This window comes from Mobula hypostoma, chromosome 2 (assembly GCF_963921235.1).
Source record: "Mobula hypostoma chromosome 2, sMobHyp1.1, whole genome shotgun sequence".
NCBI classification, from domain to species: domain Eukaryota; kingdom Metazoa; phylum Chordata; class Chondrichthyes; order Myliobatiformes; family Myliobatidae; genus Mobula; species Mobula hypostoma.
Window position 1 is genome coordinate 67,330,539 of NC_086098.1, and position 22,114 is coordinate 67,352,652.

The following is a 22,114-nucleotide window of genomic DNA, read 5'->3' on the forward strand; positions in this document are numbered from 1 at the left end:
CTGGAGTGGCCAAGTCAAAGTCCAGACCTCAATCCAATTGAGAATTTGTGGCTGAACTTGAGAGGGGCTGTTCACTCACACTCCCCATGCAGTCTGACAGAGCTTGAGCAGTTTTGTAAAGAAGAATGGGGGAAAATTGCACTGTCCAGATGTACAAGGCTGATAGAGACCTATCCACACACATTCAAGGCTGTAATTGCTACCAAAGGCGCATCTACTAAATACTGATGAAGGGGGTGAGTAATTATGAAATTAATTGTTGTTTACAATTGTAATAAATTTTGATCACTTTGTAGAGATCTGTTTTCACTTTGACACATCTTTTCTGTTGATCTGTGTCAAAAAAGCCCAATTAAATCCACTGTGATTCAATGTTGTAAAACAATAAAACATGAAAACTTCCAATGGGGGGGGGAAATACTTTTTATAGGCACTGTACCTGTTACATTGAAACATACATGTTGCATCTGTCTATTTGCAGGAATAATTGGTCAGTGCTAGTAACATAAAACTAACTCATAATGATTGGCACCTTTTTTATGTTTATTGTCTTCTTTTGAAGTGTACAGAAGTGAAAATGAAGTACTGTGTAATGTCGACTACCAGCTCACTTGGAGCCTCTTTCACACCATAGTGCAGCCTAATTACATCCCCAAATTTGAACTGAGCTGATTCTGACCTTCTGATCTAGGAGTATACGTGTACAGTTCTATGAAAGTGGCATCACAGACAGATAAGGTGGTGGGGGAAGAATGCATTTGGCACAGTAACATTCATAAGTCAGGGAATCCAGTGTGGTAGTTGGGACATTGTGTTGCAGTTATACAGATTGTTGGTGAAGGCACACTGTAGTGTTGTGTACAGTTTTAGTTACCCTGTTATAGGAAATCTGTTAAGTTGGAAAGGGTGCAAAGATGATTCGTGAGAATGTTACCATGACCAAAAGGCCTGAGTTTTACAGATAGGCCAAGCAAGCTATGACTTCATTCTTTAAAGCATAGGAGAGTGAGGAGAATGAGCCCTTAACTTTACTTGGTCCTTCTCTGACACCTCTCTACACGTTCTTGATGTCTCTGTCTCCATCTCTGGAGACAGACTATCTACTCGTATCTTTCATAAAGCTATCTAGACTATGCCTCTTCCCACCCTGTCATTTGTACAAAATGCATTCAGTTTTCCCTGCTCCTCTCCCTCCACCACATCTGCTCTCAGGATGAGGGCATTCCATGCAAGAACATCTAAAATATCCTCCTTCAAAGAATGGGGTTTCCCTCCCACCACTATTCATGCTAACCTCACCTGCATCTCCTTGATTTCCAACACATCTGCCCTCATTCCATCCTCCTGCTACCGTAACAGGGATAGAGTTTCTCATGTCCATATCTACCACTCCATGAGCCTCTATACTCAGCACAATTTTCCAAAATTTCTGCCATCTATAATGGGAATCTACCTACCACTAAGCACATCTTTCTTTCCCACTACCCCACCACTCACTGCTTTCCATAAGGAGCGCTGTCTGTGTGACTGCCCTGTCCAGTCATTCCCGTTGTCCCCACAGCCCCCATCCTCCACTGATCTCCCTCCCAGCACTAATCCCTACAAGCAGGGCAAGTGCTACACCTGCCCCTACATCTTCTCCTTCAGCACCACTCAGGGCCCCAAACAGTCCTTTCAGGTGAGCTGACACTTAACTTATGAATCTCAGGGTCATCTATTATATCTGGTGCTCCCAGTACACCTTCTTCTACATCGGTGAGACCCAACATAGATTGGGAAACTGCATCATCGAGCATCTAATGCAGGATTTCCTGATGGCGTCCATTTCAATATAAATTCTCATTCCCACTCCAACATGCTAGACCACTGCCTCCTTAGACTGATCATAGTTAAAAGGTTGATACAACATAGCGGACAACAGCCATAATGTGTCATAATGTGATGTGTTCTACTGCCACGATGAGACCACACTCGGGTTGGAGGTGCAATACCTCATAATCCGTCCCAGTAGCCTCCAACCTGATGGCACAAATATCATCTTCTCTAACTTCCGGTAATATCTCCCCCTCATCCTTCTCTCTTTCTGCATTCAGATTCTCCACTGGCCTCTTCTCTTCTCACCTACTCTTCACTTCCCTCTGGTGCCCATCCTCTTTCCCTTTCTTTGATGATCCATTCTCCTCCGCTATCAGACTCCTTCAGCCCCCTTCTAGCTATCACCTCCCAACTTCTTGCTTCATCACCCCCCATCTCACATACTCACCTTTTCTTCTCACCTTGATTTACCAATCACCATCCAGCTTATAGCCCTCTCCCACCATCTTATTCTGTCATTTTCTCCCTTCCTTTTGAGTTCTGACAAATGTTCTCAGCCCAAAACATTGACTGTTTATTCCCTTCATAGATGCTGCATGATTTCCTTCTGCATTTTGTGTGTGTTGCTCAAGATTTCCAGCATCTGTAGAATCTCTTGTGTTTACGATATGCCATTGAAAGTGTTTGAGACACATACAATAACAACATTAATTCAACAGGCAGAGGGACAGGAAAGGATGAGAAAGATATGAGCAAAATGCAGGTAACTGGAACTTGCTTAGATGGGCATCTTGCTTAGCATGGACAAATTGGGCTGAAATGCCTATAAGCATGCTGTCTTACTATATAACTCTGAGTCTATAATATGGTCTCTGTATCAAAATAAATTTAATTGAGGAGTCTGGTATCAAATTATAAATATTTATCATCTTCCACAAAATTCTTTCACTACTATTTTCATTAACCTATCAACACCTCCACTAAAGTAGCAAGAAAAAAAAAACAAACATTAAAGATTCCTGCAAAAAAATAACACTTTGTCTATTAAAAGTAATGAAAATTAAAGAGAAGTAGCAAGAGATTGTGTTGACAGAATATTTTCTTTCTGTATGTCAACACTTTAATCATATGAAACTTGTCCAAAACATTGTCAATCAGTTATGACAAAAAAAGCAATAATCAAAGTGTCAGATAAGAAAGAATCATAAAGTTAGTAAACAAATAGTAAAATAGGCCTAGAGTGTTGACCTCAGTGGATAAGAAAATGTTAGTTGGGGTGTGATGGGATCTGTTGGCTTAAAATAACAAATGACAAAGGGTGGAGCTACGAAGGAACTAGAGAGAAGCTTCTTCAAGCTCATCTGCAAAAACAGCTTAATTTCTACTTTTAATGTCTCTTTTTTTTCTTTTTATGATGGATAGAGTTCTGTCAGTGTCCTTGACCTGCAGCTGCACTCAAACTGTAGTTTTTTTTATGCCAAGGGTGCTGTCTAGAAGATAAGCGTGCCTTTGGAGTTCTGGAGCTTTGCGACCCTGTGGATGGGCCAATTCCTGGCCAGAGTTGCTGGCCGTGGCATCACGGGAGAAAATGGAATATCAGGAACAGTGGATCAGCTGTCGGAGGTCTCAGTACTCAGCGAATCGCGGCCTTATTGAATGATTGGATCAGATGAATGATTGTTTTTTTGTACTACAGATCATGGACTTTCTTGAAGGGTTTGCTATTGCTTGCTTGGTGGGTGATGGCTGTTGATGCTTTCTGCTGGAAATATATGGGGGTGGGGATGGTTGATGTCTTGCTGTGTATATGTGGGAGGGAGAACAGAGGGCTTTGGGGCTCTAACATTTTCATGTTACTCATTCTTTGGGGTACTCTTCAATTTACATGGATGTCTGTGAAGAGCAAGAATTTCAGGTTGTATATTGTATACATTCTCTGATATTAAATTGAACTACTGATTTCACATCCCATATTTTTACCATGCATCATCTTCTAACCCACAAATGTACAGAGAAAGAAATCTACTTGTATAGAGGGGCTAAATGTGGGACTGTTGTTTTCCAAACAAATCAACTGGTGGACACAGCCAATTTACCTGTTGGGGAGAGGACAAAAATCCAGAATCACTTGATTCACCATAGGATATGTCATGCAGCTCAAACTGAGAAGACAAAAATTCAAATTAATGGCAATTTAGCAGAATTATAAGCCTAAAATCTGGGATAGGGAACATACAGGTCTTTGTCAAAGCAGAAAATTAAATGATCATGCACTTTAAAACTAAGCAAAATGACACTGCCAATTACCATAAGCTATAGAATCTCAGAAATATGGTTTGGATTTTATTCAGATGCAAAGATTAAAGGCCCAATGTTTTCCTTTTATATTCAATGCCAATCTTCCTCTGTTGAACATAGAATCCATCTTGAAAATTAAGAGTGGTGCCATTGCATGTGGTTTACTTTTACACACCAAACAGCTGGAAAGTATAAAAAGGAATTTAACTTAACTGTACCTCACAGAATAATCCCAATAAACACAGATCAAATGGAGAGTGGCAGACAGTAGTAACACAAGAAAAGATCTTCAAGTACACCAGCATGAAGATCATTTTGGCAAATATTAAAGAGTAAATCTGCTTTGGTAGATGATAGCCAAAGTGAGTAAATGTGAAATTGAGCAGATTATGTGCTATTGTTAAATCAAGTGAACTCCTAATCAATATTGACTGGTATTGAATAGGAATCAAGAACCAGGTCTTTTGCCTTAACATCCCTATCTGGTTTAAAAAAAAATTCAAAAACAAAATACTATGGTGTGTCTTAGAAGAATACGTCATGAAACCTTTAGGCCTAGGTTCAACCAGCCCATTAATAACGATTGCTGAACAAAAAGGCAAAGGCAAATCCCTCCAGAATCTTTTGTACTCTGACTGCAATACTTCTTGTGAAATGCCTCATTTCTCCAGATTTCACATGAGAAAGGACACAATAGTGGCAAAGAAAGGAGCAGAATCAAGAGGTGATGGTAAGCTGTACCATCATCTCTTCATGGTGCTGTCCCTTCCTTCCTCCTGCCCCAAACACCTTTCATTCCCTTCCAGTCATCATTTCTTTCCGACTTGCCAGTGGCAATGTAGCAACTTCAGCTTCTTCAGACAGTCCCAAGGCTAGATTAAGTTTGAATTCAAAGATTCTGGAAATCCTTGTTTTTTTTTACTATGAGGGATAAGTTATAGTACTCAGTTTAGATTGAAATATACGACAAAACCAGAATACCTGGAGATGATCCATGCAGTCACAGAGAGGATGTGTAAACTCCAAACAGAAAACACTTGATATTTAGTTATTTTAATAATATATCTGAATTAATCCATAACCAATAACAAGACCATTCTTGGACTTCAGCATGAACAGTTCTTGAAAGCATTATTTTATAAAACATATTCTTTGCTTCATAACAGTACTAATAAGATAACTGCTCCAAATCCATGCTCATTTTCTTTTTTGATTTATTCTTGCCCACACCATTAGAGGGCGTAATAAACTCTTTAGTTCTTTTCTTCCATCTCAGAATAAGGATTGACTGAAAGGTCGATTAAAATCTACATCCTTAAAATAAAACTTATTATTTCTTTGCTCCTCTCCAAAAATATATGTGCACCGAATGATATTTACTTACATCAATGGAATAACAGCATTTTAACATAAGAACATAAGAAATAGGAGCAGGAGTAGGCCATCTGGCCCATTAAGCTTGCCCCGTCATTCAATAAGATCATGGCTGATCTGTCTGTAAACTCAGCTCCATCTACCTGCCTTTTGCCTATAACCCTTAATTCCCCTACTATGTAAAACCCTATCTAACTGTATCTTAAATATATTTAGTGAAGAAGCCTCAAATGCTTCCCTGGGAAGAGAATTCCACAGATTCACCTCTCTGGGAAAACCAGTTTCTCTTCATCTCCGTCCTAAATCTTCTCCCCTGAATCTTGAGGCAATGTCCCCTAGTTCTAGTCTCACCTACCAATGGAAACAACTTTCCTATTTGTATCTTATCTATCCCTTTCAAAATTGTGCATGTTTCTATAAAATCCTCTCTCATTCTTCTGAATTCCAAAGAGTATAGTCCCAGGCAACTCAATCTCTCCTCAAAGGTTAGCCCCTTCATCTCTGGAATCAACCTGGTGAACCTCCTGTGCACTGCCTCCAAAGCCAGTATATCCTTCCTCAAGTACGGAGACCAGAACTGCAGACAGTACTCCAGGTGCGGCCTCAACAGTACCCTGTATAGTTGCAGCATGACCTCTCTGCTCTTGATTAGCAAGATATTCCAATTTTTTGGTGCCATCTCAAACTGTAAAAAAACTACATCACAAAACACCAATAATTCTTCTCCCATTCGCTATCCCAATCCGGCTTTTCAGTCTGTGCTGTACTGTTATAATGAGAATCAACACTTCATCTAGGCAGATTGGTACCCACAGAATTCTGGTTCTTTGCCTGGCAATATTTTTCTCTTTCCTGTGCTTTTTTTGTTCAGTTAGACCATACAAGATTACATAGACTACTCAACATTAGCAACACATTGAACTGACAAAGAATCTTAATCTTATTTAACTAGCACATTATTTCACCCTATAAAGAGAGCTGTAGATATATCCCAATCCATTATTAGCACAGTCCTCGCCACCACTAATAGAATCCGCTACATCCATCATCGAGGAACAACATTCCCCAGCTAACTCCCTCTTGTCACTGCTACCATTGGGCAGGAGGTACGGGGGTTTGAAGTTCCACAAAAATCTGGTACTTGAACAGACCGGCACAACCTTAATCTTAACTCAGCTACAGAACTCCACAGACCAGCCCTTGCACTACCATGAACTGTCTCTAATTGTATTTTTTACTCTAATGTCTTGTTTTGCAGCCATTTTCTTCATTAGCTTGTATAGTTTATGTTTAATTTATGGTTTGTGTGTTATCTGAATCATAGAAACATAGAAAATAGGTGCAGGAGTAGGCCATTCGGCCCTTCGAGCCTGCACCGCCATTTATTATGATCATGGCTGATCATCCAACTCAGAACCCCACCCCAGCCTTCCCTCCATACCCCCTGACCCCCGTAGCCACAAGGGCCATATCTAACTCCCTCTTAAATATAGCCAATGAACTGGCCTCAACAGTTTCCTGTGGCAGAGAATTCCACAGATTCACCACTCTCTGTGTGAAGAAGTTTTTCCTAATCTCGGTTCTAAAAGGCTTCCCCTCTATCCTCAAACTGTGACCCCTCGTTCTGGACTTCCCCAAGATCGGGAACAATCTTCCTGCATCTAGCCTGTCCAATCCCTTTAGGATCTTATACGTTTCAATCAGATCCCCCCTCAATCTTCTAAATTCCAACGAGTACAAGCCCAGTTCATCCAGTCTTTCTTCATATGAAAGTCATATACTGTTGCAAACCAGAAGCCAGTTTACATTGCGCTTGTACCTCAGCAACTTGTGTGACGAACTCAACCTGACTTGCTCAAAAGATTTTCTTTGTTCCACTCATCATCCACCTCCATTTTCTCTGCCAGCTAGATAAATTGAATATATTTTTTTCTCTCTTTCTCAGCTCTGTAAATTTAACTGTTTATCTTTGCATAGATGCTATCTGGCTTGCTGAATTATTTCAGTATTTTCTGTTTTCATAATTCCAGCATCTGCAGTGTTTTTTTTTAATTTTCTTATTTTATTGTACAGCAGCTTACTTTCCCACAAGAGTTTCTGCAGATGCTGGAAATCCAGAGTGACGCATACAAAATGCTGGAGGAACTCAACAGTCAGGCAGCATCTATGTAAAGGAATAAACAGTCACAGTTTTGGACCAAGACCATTCATCATGACTCTATCAGTTTACTTTACCATTGCAGAAATCCAACTAAAGGTTTTTCTTTAATGAAAGAAAATTTAAACCACATTTTAAGGATAGGATTACTGTGTCCTTTAATTGTTTACAAAGTATTGTGAAATCAGTTTTACTTTTGTATTTTTTGCTTCATGCTACAAGTTGTATTAAATAATGAACTGCTAGTATAATTCTCCAAAGCAGGAATCAGACAAAGCTTTGTTATGGGCTATTAAGCTTGGTAAACCTATCTGCAATTATCAGCTACAACAGCTTCTTACAGTTTAAAACAATACTTTGCTGTCAGATTTTATTTTCAAGTTGTCTAGAGGTCCCACATGTGGTTTGGTTTGATCTCTTGATGCTTCGCTGTAGTGAAAGCTCACACTGTTTCTGTACCCTGACTACTTTAGAGGTAAAGTACAGCCTATTTGCATTACAATCATGCTTTTAAGTAGGTGCACGATTTAATTTATAATTACATAATGTTGCCGTAAGAACTTTCGAAAAGCAATGAGACAAGAAGAAGTTATACACTAAAGGTATTGCAATCATCGCAATAGGTGTGATAATGTGTTACACATTATAAGGTATCTTAAAAAGAAATAAAAGATGTTTCCCCTTATATCAGAATTGGTAAAACAAGAAGAAGCATGACTATTGATTCAGATTCATTAGATGTAGGATCCTTGGCTGTATTCTCAGCAGATTTTGAAATTTTATAACCAAGCTGGATACTCTGTCAATGACTGCTCTGATTCTACCAGTTCTCCTGGAACAAGAGCGGAGTATGTGATGCTCTTTCTACCTCTACATTTAACTTGTTTCATCTTGTATGAATATAGTTAGCTTGTATGATATATACTGTATCCACAAGTAAATACTGAAATGAATTATAGCACCATGGAATTATAAAAGTCTTAAAATATTTTGGTCCTTGGTGATAAGCTTTACTGAAATAAAAATGTTCTTTGGTAATTCCCAAACCTGATTCCAGCATTCATAGTCACCTGATGCAGAGTGGGTCTGGCATCACTATGCATTTTACAAATGTTGCTGCAATGGGAGTGTTATTTTGCCCCCAGTTGATTCCCCATTCACTGTTATTCCATTTGTCTCTCTTTAAGTGTTCAGCATTCACTTTCTTGTCTGATATACATATACCTTTATTCTGCACAACCTTTGTGGAGGCTTAGCAAACAAGCCAATGTCTGACATAAGCACTTTGCATACAAATGTCTTGTTTAGAATGAATGTTTAAAATAATTCACAGGATTCCTTGGGAATAAACAGTAACAATATTTGAGGGGGGAAAATTGTGATGCGGTAACAACAAAAGAATCACAAGAATGCATTAAATACCTCATGATATCCTGATACTATCTATGTGATCTCCACATATAATCAATTATTTTGGACCCAGTCCCTATAAGTAAGTGCAGATGTTATTCTGGCTATAGGATTAAGGAGGAGCTAAAAGGGGGTATGTGGCCCACTCGATACCCAGTTAAGGGCGTAACTGGAGCAAAAGATTTTAACTGTTCTTCTTCAGGGGATGTCATGAAATCTTTATTGGTTTTCATTATCCATCATGAGGTTTTACATCAATTATTAATTGCTCAGCTTTAGGATGTTTGAAATTTATTTCATTTTAATGTTAAGCATTTTTTTTCAGTAAGACGTAGAATATTAGAAGTCCTGGGAATGGAGAATGTTTCCATTTAGTGCATCTTTTGCTGCAGAAAAAAAATCTGATCCAAAAGTAATTTTTAGCCTTCAAATAAAAGGCACTGTAGGACCAACATGACACCTCCCTTGCCATTAACCAGGAAACGTGTAAGAGTCTGATTATGTGGTATCAATCAGTGTCCTATTACATTTCTGGATTAGAATTACCCTAAAACTCATTACTTTGCAGCCATTTGATAGATGAAATTTTTATTTAAGGCTGATTCTAAATCCAAATTTTAGGAGTGAAAACAACCAATGAATAGTATCAACTTTCCCTCAATATATAGTTAGCTTTGTACAGTAATTGGAAGTGGGAATCTGCCCATGTATGAAATTGCAACGTGGTAGAGTTAATATCAGTGCAAATGATTCCACAAAGTATGTGGTCAAACTATACATAGTTATTAAACTAAGCACTCCAATTCATCTCTTTGTGAAAAAAAATAACTAATGCCAGCCAAAGGCAACATGCTTTATTCTTAACTAGAACCAATTCTTTCCTCAGAGTCTACTTATTTGATTTTTTTAAACGTCTAGTCTAATTATTCATTAAAGTGGAAAGAAAGGTATAATGACTAAACTGTGACATATTTCCTTGCTGTTGTTGATTGATGGTATGACTTTTTATAATTGATTGTGAAATATTGGCTACCTGCAGTATCAATTATGCTTAGTAGAAAGCATTGGCAATTATGAAATGTCATAGCCTATCCATCATTCATGGGTTCTTCTAGTTTTGTTTTCAGCTTGCAGATTAACTCAAACTTCAAGTAACTGAGTAAATTTTGGTAAAATAAAAAAATGGTAAAATGGAAAGATTTAAACATAAAATGTGCTTGTATAAAAGTGAATGGCTTTTTCTAAAATGTGTTTATCAAAGAGAATTTGTTCAATTCTCCATGCAAATTTAAAACTTTCGATTAACCAACTTTTTGCTGAATTCAAGAAATATCTCAGAGTTCTGAGTTGTTTCTATTCTCATTTTGTATTTACAGGTGGCTTAACAAGGAACAGCTTGAGGCAAGAGTCATGAAAGTATTAACAAATTCTGACTACACTAAGACTACGCAAAATTCTGAGAACTCCCGTGCGAGAAATGTTCTACCAAGTCAAAGCAGCTAAATCTGGGAGCACACCAAATGTAAAGAAGTTATTGTAAATAATGAAGAGATTTCTCATAACCTAATGTATGCATCCATAATACTGGAGCAACAATTAATAGCTTACCTTGGGCTTGTAGACCCATTCAGCAAAAGTCTGATATAGGCATGGTAAGAAAAATAAGTGAATTTCCTTGTTATTATTCTTTCAAACTTTTAACAGTGGAATTTAAATGTTCTATTCGATGTTAAGGTGATATTTAAATCTTGGATCTAATCCATTACCTAGATCCAAGACTCCAGTATTCTCTCGAATGTCCTTTTTCATAATCAACTCTGATGAAATCCTTATCTACTCCTTTATCCATGATCAATATTTTAATGCTTTTCTCATTATAGATCCACTATGCAAGAACCCCTTTATCAAAAAGCACTTTATCTAATCTGAATCTACACCTTTCAATGTCTCTTCACACTACTTCTTACTGTGCAAGCATAAGGTTATTCAGCCCCTCTTGTCAGTTTTATCATTCGATAAGATCATGTTTGATCTTCACCCTAGTTCCCCTTTATGTGTATTCCCTAGTCCATTTGTTAAGTAAGAATCCAGTGCTTATCATCCAAGTCTATCATCCTCGAAATATACTGTTTCCTAATTCTTCTTGTGCAAAAAACCTGGCTTTAACTTTCTGACTGTCCCACCTTATCCCAAATTGCCAAAACTTATTTCTCTCTGAAGTCTATCATGTAAAGATTTCTCTTTAACTTCCAAAATTCCTAGGAATTGCCAGGTTTTATAATTTCTTGCAATAATGTAAACCTTGGAGGCTAAACGTTGGTAAATCGGTGACATAATACCTGTATGCTTTCCATCACAGTCAAGTGTGGAAAGGAGAACTAGTGAGAGAGTAGGCCCTAACAAGAATCAATAAGCATATTAAGATTGAGCACGTATGCACATTCTTGTACAATGCACATCTGCTTGAAATGCCTCTTCAAAATACGTCAAATTTAAATTCCTAGGTGCATTATCAGAACTGCCTACATTACTCATTTTTCATACCATCTTTGACCCTTGGACATACTAGTAGTTCCACCCCAGGATCAAGAATAAATGATTTTCCAAACAGGTTTAGGGTATACTATCACTGCTTCGAAACGACAGGATCAGTGAAGCTTTTGAAGGTTCAAACCCAGGTCCCTGGAGCAGTTAGGCAGCATCACTAACTGCTACACCTCTGCACCAACTTGCTTCAGTGATACTGTCAATGTCATATGTTTAAGATGGATGGAAGAACCAGCACCAGAGAGGTCTCAGCATCTGCATCTTTAAAGAGGATCACCAATTAGCTGTAAACTAGTTACTGACAATTTCTTAAAGAGCATTGATTCATGTGAAATGATGTTTTATTTTTCCAGGCTTCTTTGGAGCTTTTAGTGCTTACAAATGTGAAGTGACATGTACTCAAAGAGCTTGAATTGACCAAAAGCTTCTACAAAACCCCAAGTACGGTGCATCTGAAACCACATGTCATTCGAGCCAACAGGAGCACATTCAAGTACAGCAATTCCAATACACCCATAAGATGAATACAAACTGCTGTCAATTTTTCTGTAAATTCTGCAACCTGTGTTTAACTGGTTAACAGCATTTCACACAACTTCATCTTCTGCACAATCCCAGAAACTGAGGAAAAGGTATAGAAAATATCTTCACCTCAGTTCTGCTCACATCTCGCCTGTTCCTTTGTAGAAACTCCCTACTTACTTCCACTTTGCATCTGTAGACGATGAGATAATGAATAAAGCTGATGAACCACAGATACGTGCACAATGGCTCCAGGAGGAGAGGACAGGTGTTATTTGTGAAGTAGCTGTTTCTTCTACTGCATTTGCAGGACTTCTGTATGTTTTCATGGCATAGGCTGAAGACTGTCAACACCATCCTGAATTCTCCATCTGCACTTTGAGTTCTCATGGGCCAGAGATGCCCAAGAATCAGTAGAAGTGTTCCATTTCCTCACAGATGTCTTGAGTAAATCCTTAAATCTTTTCTACTGTGCCCCTGGCAATCTCTTCCCATGTCAGAGCTCAGTTATGTCCGCTTCAGGAGTCTACTGCTGGACAAGCAAATAACTGGGCTTGCACAATGAGCGAGCTGAACGTGTGTAACTAAGGCCTCAATATTCAAAACTGATATCAGAATGCTTGTTCTTCCAGTGAATTTGGTGAATTTTGTGATAGAGCATTGGTGGTATTTTCCCAGCACCCTGAACTACTGCATCTATCAGAAAGCTGCTTTCTGGTAAACCATGAGGTCTATGCCAGATCTGAAGTCTTCATCTTCAAACAGCTCCACCATTAGGTTATTATTTCTTGTCAGTCACCTTAAGTATAGCCTAGAGTCAATTTATGGGCATACAAATAATCTATGTACACAAACTATCTTATGTATTTATATTTATTGTGTTTTTTTATTGTGTTCTTTATCGTGTGTGTTTCTTGGACTGCATCGGATCTGGAGTAAAAAATATTTCATTCTCCTTTATACTTGTGTGCAGGAAAGGGCATTAAACAATATTGAATCTCACTTTGCAATCAACCAACGATTGTACTGAAGTTCTGAAGGTGATCTCCACTACATCTCTAATACACACCTTGATTCTATTACACCTTGTGTGAATGGGCAGGGGTCATTGGGCATGTGAGACTGAGTAAGGTACAGGGAAATAAAGAAGGGAAGGGGATTGATGGGATTGCTCTGAGAGACGACATAGTATTGATAAACTGAACGACCCCTTTCATTGCTATTTGAAACTGAGAAAATATGAGTAGGCTCAGCCCTTGACCGAAGTCAGCCTGACTATGCATCTGACAGTTGTGAGGTCCAAAATACACTGCATCAAACATAGAAAAGCAATAAAGTTTCAGCATTAGTGATTAAATAGTACAGAAATTGCATTAAAAAATTAATTGAAAGCTTCTAATTACTAAGTATATTTGTTCCTTCAAGCCGGTGAAACATTAACCTTGCCTGGAATGCTGAGGAACTATTAAAATAATTTATGGGAACTGGAAAGTTGTTTCATCTGCTCAAGCAGCACAAACAAATAAAATAATCTCTAATTAGAACAGGACAGCATTGGAAATAATGGCTGAGAAGTTTTGACAGATATGTGATTGACACATATAAAACGATAATGTAAATTTACCTTTAACCCAATGACAAGACATATTAAAATGAAACATATTGGTATTCTAACCGCGTAACAAGTTTGAGTGTTGATAATGAAATTCATGGCATATGTGAATTTGAAATTTGTGATTCAACTGAACACACATTCCAAAAGGGAGGATACAAAACTGTTCCAGTCAATCTCAAATGTAGTTTCATAAGGGTACCCTTGTCTATAGCTGAAGTAAATCAGAAACTTATGGGATAGTTAGCCATGCAAATATATTCAAAGTTTTTATTTTTATTTATCTACAATATTTGATTGGGCAATATTATCCAGTATATACAGTAAAAGAGATATAACTATTACTTCCTATCATTCATTCAATTGATTTGAATGCAACTACAGCATCAAATTTGCATGGTCTGTATGCTTTATACACTCAGTGGCCACATTATTAGATACACCTACTTGTTAATGCAAATATCTAATCAGCCAATCATGTAGCAGCAACTCAATGAATAGAAGCATGCAGACATGATCAAGAGGTTCACTGGTTCAGATCAAACAACAGAACTGGGAAGAAATAACATCTAAGTAAGTTACTTGGACAATGGAATGATTATTGGTGCCAGATGGGGTGGTTTGAGTAACTCAGAAACTGATGATCTCCTGGGGTTTTCACTCACAACCATAAAACCATAAGAGATGGGAGTAGAATTAAGCTATTTGGCCCTTTGAGTCTGCTCCAACATTCTATCATGGCTGATTTATTATCCCTCTCAACCCCATTATGCTGCCTTCTCCACATAATCTTTAATGCCCTGACTAATCAGGAACCTATAACCTCCACTTTAAATATATTCAAAGATTTGGCCGCCTGAGCTGTCCATAACAATAAATTCCATAGAATCACTGCCCTCCAACCGAAGAAATTCTTCCTCGTCTCCATTCTAAATGGAAGACCCTCTGTTCGGGGGCTGTGGCCACTGGTCTTATATTCTCCTATTATACGAAACATCCAGTCTGTCTAGGTGTTTCAATATTCAATAGATTTCATTAAGATCTCACCCCCCGCCCCCCCCCGCCATTCTTCTAGACTCCAGCAAGTACAGGCCCAGAGCCACCAAACACTCCTCATATGTTAACCCTTTCATTTCCGGAATCATTCTCATGAATCTCCTCTGGAACCTTTTCTCTAGTGGGTTCAACCACAAGCTGCTGTAAAAAGCCATTTCATGGTATTCTTCAAATTACCTCTCTCGGGATCCAGCACCAAACGGATATTCCCAATTTACCTGCAGATTGAAATCCCCCATGACTATCATAGGGGAGGGAGGGAGGGAACGTTGACTCAGACCATGAGAGGCCTGCATCGGGCATTTTCATCCCTTACAAGGTGCAAATTGGAAGTTTGTGTGGGGCACCACTCCTCGCACAGACACTAGAGCAATGTGTGGTTAAGTGCCTTGCTCAATTACACAAACACACCGCTACAGCTGAAGCTCGAACTGGCGACCTTGAGATCACTAGACGAACGCCTTAACCACTTGGCCATGTGTCCAACAAACAATGACTATCGTAACATTGCCCTTACTACATGCCTTTTCTATCTTCTGTTGTAATTTACACCCGTATCTTGGTTACTGTTCAAAGGCCTGTATATAACTCCCATCAGGATCTTTTTAACCATTGCAATTTCTTAACTCTACCCACAAGGCTCCTACATAATTCAGAAAATGTGTAGCTTGGATGGTTGATGGACTCTACATCTTTTGACCCTACAGTATGACCCTACTGATTTGATTTGATTTTTTACCAACAGGGTCACCCCACCCCCTCTGCCTACCTGCCTCTAGGTCTCTAGAGTTTTTCCAAGAATGGTGTGAGAAACAATAAATATACAGTGAGCAGCAGTTCTATGGGCGAAAATGTCTTGTAAATAAGAGAGGTCAGAGGGCAATGATTTAAGCTGACAGGAAAGCAGTCGCAACTCAAATAACCATACATTACAACACTGATGTGCAGAAGAGCATCTCTGAATGCATAACATGTCAAACTTTTAAACACATGGGCTATAGCAGCAGAAGACCACAAACATACAGAAATACACTCAGTGGCCACTTTATTAGATACCTCCTGTATCTAATAAACTGACCACTGGGTGTATATGAAGGTTTTTAACATAATTACTCAGTAATTTTCTGCCATTACATTGGTGGAGTACAATGTCAGCTTCAGGTAAGATATGTTGGGAGACATAATAAAGCAGGAAAAAAACAAATAGGGTACTAAAGGATTTTCTTATTTCAAACCAATTCATTTTTCCCTATTTTGTATAGTTTCATTGCAATCTGCTATATTCACAATCATGATTGAAAGTACCAATGTAAATTTGTCACCCTGTTACTACACTCACGCATCGCAGCTGCACCAAATTGTGAATTAGGCTGTAATTACACTGTGAAAAATATCCTTTCAATACTTTATACAGTATATGTGTGGACTACAGAAGACCATAAGACCATAAGACAAAGGAGCAGAAGTAGGCCATTCGGCCCATCGAGTCTGCTCCGCCATTTTATCATGAGCTGATCCATTCTCCAATTTAGTCCCACTGCCCCGCCTTCTCACCATAACCTTTGATGCCCTGGCTACTCAGATACCTATCAATCTGTGCCTTAAATGCACCCAATGACTTGGCCTCCACTGCTGCCCGTGGCAACAAATTCCATAGATTCACCACCCTCTGACTAAAAAAATTTCTTTGCATTTCTGTTCTGAATGGGTGCCCTTCAATCCTTAAGTCATGCCCTCTCGTACTAGACTCCCCCATCATGGGAAACGACTTTGCCACATCCACTCTGTCCATGCCTTTTAACATTCGAAATGTTTCTATGAGGTCTCCCCTCATTCTTCTAAACCCCAAGGAATACAGTCCAAGAGCGGACAAACGTTCCTCATATGTTAACCCTCTCATTCCTGGAATCATTCTAGTGAATCTTCTCTGTACCCTCTCCAATGTCAGCACATCCTTTCTTAAATAAGGAGACCAAAACTGCCCACAGTACTCCAAGTGAGGTCTCACCAGCGCCTTATAGAGCCTCAACATCACATCCCTGCTCCTATACTCTATTCCTCTAGAAATGAATGCCAACATTGCATTCGCCTTCTTCACTACTGACTCAACCTGGAGGTTAACTTTAAGGGTATCCTGTACGAGGACTCCCAAGTCCCGTTGCATCTCAGAACTTTGAATTCTTTCCCTATTTAAATAATAGTCTGCCCGTTTATTTTTTCTGCCAAAGTGCATTACCATACACTTTCCAACATTGTACTTCATTTGCCACTTCTCTGCCCATTCTTCCAATCTATCCAAGTCTCTCTGCAGATTCTCTGTTTCCTCAGCACTACCGGCCCCTCCACCTATCTTCATATCGTCAGCAAACTTAGCCACAAAGCCATCTATTCCATAATCCAAATCATTGATGTACAATGTAAAAAGAAGCGGCCCCAACACTGATCCCTGTGGAACACCACTGGTAACCGGCAGCCAACCAGAATAGGATCCCTTTATTCTCACTCTCTGTTTCCTGCCAATCAGCCAATGCTCTATCCACGTATGTAACTTTCCCGTAATTCCATGGGCTCTTATCTTGTTAAGTAGCCTCATGTGTGGCACCTTGTCAAAGGCCTTCTGAAAATCCAAATATACAACATCCACTGCATCTCCCTTGTCTAGCCTACTTGTAATTTCCTCAAAAAATTGTAATAGGTTTGTCAGGCAGGATTTTCCTTTAAGGAATCCATGTTGAGTTCTGCCTATCTTGTCGTATGCCTCCAGGTACTCTGTAACCTCATCCTTGACAATCGACTCCAACAACTTCCCAACCACCGATGTCAAGCTAACAGGTCTATAATTTCCTTTTTGCTTCCTTGCCCCCTTCTTAAATAGCGGAGTGACACTTGCAATCTAGGAATGCATGGGATTTTAAAAAATGTGTTGCTGGAAGAACTCAGTGGGTCCCAGCAGCTTCTGTGGTGAGTAATGGACAGATGACAGTTCAGGTTGAGAACCATCATCTGGAATCATCAGTCCAGATGAAGGGACCCAATCCATAATGTCAACTGTGCATTTCACTCTGCAAATGCCACCTGACCTGCGAGTTCATCGAGTAGCATGTTGCTTGCTCCAGATTCCAACATCTGCAGTCTCTTATGTCTAGCTGGAAGGATTTATCAGATCTCTTGTGGTATGACACACAAGAACATAAAAAACAAGAGCAGGAATAGACTAACTGGCTCCTCAAGTCTGCTGCTCCACATTTTATAGTTTCATCGGTGATCTGACATCAGCCTTGCCCCACTTTCCTGTCTTCCCCACAATACTTGATGTCCAAAATGTTCCTACCTCAGCCTTGAATATTTTTATTGCCAAGAGACTAGGCATATTTCTGCATTTTTATCTACAAATCCTTCTTTCAAATACTTGTATCAATTTCTGTTGAAGCTGTATCTACTAGGAAGTTGAATTGGGCACTTCCTATCACAATTTACCCTGACTTTGGTGTTATTTCACTCATATTTTATGCATGTGATGATGACATCAACACGCGTCACTTATTTGAATTATTTAATGACAGAAATGGGATCAAAAGCAACAGGTGACCTTTATAAATAACTCACAATGAAACACTCAGCACACAGCCAATGCATTAAAAAACATCGACTGCACCTCTTCCTAGAGATGCTGCCTGGCCTGCTGCGTTCACCAGCAACTTTTATGTGTGTTGCATTAAAAATACCAATTGCTTGACAAACAATAGCTTCCTCAGCTCTCTAGAGTGGAGAATGCCAAAGGTGCACCATACTCTGAAGAAGAAATTTAACCCCTTCTTCATCTTAAATGAGCAAACCTTTATTCTAAATTGTCCCCTTTTAGTATGAGATTCATAGGTGGAAAGGGGCCCTCATCATCAAACCAGCCTAATTCCATCAAAATTTAATAAGGTCTGCTGTTAGTTTTTTAAAATCCACAGAATACATGTCCAATACATTCGTTAGGTAAATCCCCCAACCTAGAATCAGGATCAATATAATTTTTGAACTGCCTTCAATGCAAGTTCATCCTCCTTTTCAAAGAGGTAGACCACCATCCTTCTGTTTCAACGGTATTATGTAGTCTACTAATTAAACAATTTTCTGTTTTCTGTAGATAACCTCACATTTCCCCACATTATACTCCAACTAGACAGTAGATAATAGAAGGTGGTCTATCTCTTGCTTGAATCATTTGTCATAGAGTTGCAGTTTCTCTTTCTGCTTCTCCACATCTGCGTTTGCCTCTTCCCTTCTCTTCTGCTTTTCCTTCCATTCTCTAACTTCCTTTGGCTTCTTCTCCATCTTTTGGCAAAGATGTTGTGAATGGAAAGAAAGCCAAGTCATTAAGCCTTTTTCCCCATTACCTCACTCAAGCATGCATGTAACCCTTCACTTCACTCTTCTATTGGCTCCCGGAACATCATTTTCTGGCTACACTGTCCACTTGGAGGCTACATAGAGGCATAGCTAGTACAGCGCTGCCTCATGTCTCCAGAGACTCAGGTTCACTCCTGATTCCTGGTGTTGACCATGTGGAGTTGGCATGTCTTGCTTGTGACTTCCTCAAGAGTGCTTTGGTTTCCTCTCACATCCCCAAGGCATGCATGTTGGTAGATTAATTTGCCACAGTAAGTTATCCTTAGTGTCTGAGTAGCAAAATGTGGGGACAATAAAATGGGATTAGTGTACAAACAATTACTGTAAACGGGTGCTTGATGGTCATGTGGTCTCAAAGCCAAAGGGTTTGATTCCCTGCTGACTGGTTCAATAGGAATTTGGATGCTTCCAGTTTCTCTATCACCAATTTCAACAAGTGATAAGAAATATTTAACACTGTTCTGTTATCTCTATTCTATCTACCAAGTAAATAGCATTTTTCATATCCTAGGAGCTTCTAGAATAAATTGAATATTTGTATGAAATGCAGCATGTACCCAACAGCATATAACATTATTTGAGACAGAATTGAATTCTGTATGTGTTGAAAATTTTACAAACGGCTAAACAAAAATTGGCCAATTTAGTTGTTTTATAGAAGTGTCCCAGAAAGGACAAAATTTCCTCAGAATTAGGGAGAGACTGATTTTTTTTTTCCTTGAAGCAGAGGAGCCTGAAAGGGGACCAACAGAGGCATACAAAATTATGAGTGGCTATTCACTAAAATCAGAGGGCATATATTTACGGTAAGGAGTGAGAGGTTTGGAGGGGATCTAGTGAACATGCTTTTTTCACTTGCAGAGCAGTTGGAATTTGAAACATATTGTCTGAGGAGATGGTGGAGGCAGATACAGTATCTAGACAGACACCTGAATTGCCAAGACACAGAAGGCTGCAGAGCAAGTGCAGCTGAATGGGATTTGTATGGATGGGTGTTTGATGCTCAATGTGGGCATTCTGGGACAACGAACCTGTTTCACAAAGGGAACTTCCTTGCTCTTTTTAAATCATTTGCAGTCTCCTGATTGGCACTTCAGTTTAACATGAATTCCAAAGTTGTGCCTCTTAACAATATTTTACTTACTAGTTTACGCAATATTCTGGAGTGGGATTTGACCCATGCACAAGGCCAAGGCACAGCTGTTACCATTAGGTTAGCTGTCACAACAAACTAAAGGAGAAAAATGGCTTACCACTTGCAATCCTATTAAAAACATTGTATCTGCCATTTAAAGTTACAGTTCTCTGCAATCCTTTTGATTCAATTATAAAGCACTTTCTAAACTAATTATAGCCTGTGAAGGATTAACTTCATTGTCTATTAATTACTGAGATCTGCCAAATAGAACTTGCCTTGCTTTATAAGCATAACCTATTTGCAGTATGTTACTGTTTAAAATAAACAGTTTCATATGCTTGAATACGTTGGCAAGCTGCACATTTATACTCCTCTTAAATGTTAAGAGAAGAAGGGGGATGAGGATCTGGAAAATCTCTGTTTGAGAAGTGCAGTAGTGAAGTTACAATCAGATCAATCCTGATCTCATCAAATGGTGGAGCAGATTCAAGGGGCCGAGTGGCCTAATTTATTATTCTCAAGGATACATTCATGTGAAAAAGCTGTATTAAAGGAGGCCAGAAGGACACCTATCATGTCAGATACTGCAGAGTTAGGAATGCTAAGCCAGCTGATTATATTCAAGGATGAAATCAATAGATTATCAGACTCTCTAGGAATCAGAATATACAGAGGAGAGTGGGTTTAGGCTCAGGATATTCCAAGGTATTGACTTGCGGTGCAGAGGAGGCATATGGCATACTCATTTAATCTTTTCCCAAGTTCCATTCCTCCAACAGTATCTCTCTGCCAGCCAGATAGCCAGTTATTCATTGCTCCCTCGTTTGAGAATGTGTCTCCCACTTCTGCAAACAAGTATTCCAGATTGAACCATGGCAAAATAGAAGATTTCCTGCCACAGGACTCAAGGCATTCTGATGGCAACAAAGCTTGAAGCCCAGAAAGGAGGCAAGTAAATCATCTCTTGCATATCAGTGGTTCATTGGTGTCCCTGGGGGAAAAGGAAGCATCTGTTTCTTTCCAGCACACATCCCTGTCTAATCTTATTGTAGGCTTTTGCTTGTACCTGTCATACACTCTCTCAGATGGGACCAAATCCAAAGACCCCTGTCAAGGTAGATCCTTTGATGCCAGACACGCCTAGTCAATTTCAGGCACTCGTCCTAATCCACAAATCCTTCTTGGCTCTTCTTAGACAAAGGTCTGCATTCAATTATGAGCATTTTGACAGCTTTCAATGGCACTATCCCCTGTGAAGCTGGATTATAGTCAGAAAATGGGTAGTAAGAGTACCTGGAGCTTAAGCAGTTTTATCTCCCAACAACCATTACAGCTGTTGGTCTAGGAACAGTGTGTTAGTCTAGAAACAGTGAAGTGCTGTTGTGTATTCGAGTTCTGTCACAGCAAGAGAGTACCAGCTGGACGAAGGAAAACATACATCAACGCTTCCTTGTAAAGTGAAAAATCCCCTCCGATTTGATGGGAATCCCTGGTCCACGAATGGTCATGATGGTATTGAGAACAGAGTCTTTTCATTCTATGTGCATAAATACCACCTCCCAAACTCTCATCCACCCATCCCAACAAGAACCTCCTGCCTCACCTATGTGGCAGTCTGCATTCCCACATTAGCCTCGTCAGCCATGTCAGACTCTCACAACACAGAGCAGAAACAAATCATTCTCTACCCCAAGGGACCACCTAAGAAGAGAAATCATTGAAAAGCAGCTAACAAGTTAAAATAAAGAATTCGGATTTGCTTTAAAAAGGATTTCTAATGAGATTT

At 39.3% G+C, this 22,114-nt stretch overlaps 1 protein-coding gene across 17 annotated transcripts in view; it reads right to left on the minus strand.

The window, feature by feature from the left end:
* LOC134340710 (doublecortin domain-containing protein 2) overlaps positions 1-22,114 on the minus strand; it is a 167,742-nt gene that overhangs the window by 48,306 nt on the left and 97,322 nt on the right. For 16 of the 17 annotated variants that reach the window (XR_010016632.1, XM_063038254.1, XM_063038174.1 and 13 more), the window contains exon 9: positions 3,912-3,977. The exons of the other annotated variant lie outside the window; for it this stretch is intronic. Coding sequence is in view for 15 of the 16 variants with exons in the window: in XM_063038254.1 (XP_062894324.1) it covers positions 3,912-3,977 (66 nt within the window). In the remaining variant the exon portion in view is untranslated. The remainder of the gene's footprint in view (positions 1-3,911; positions 3,978-22,114) is intronic. 17 annotated transcript variants of the gene reach the window in all.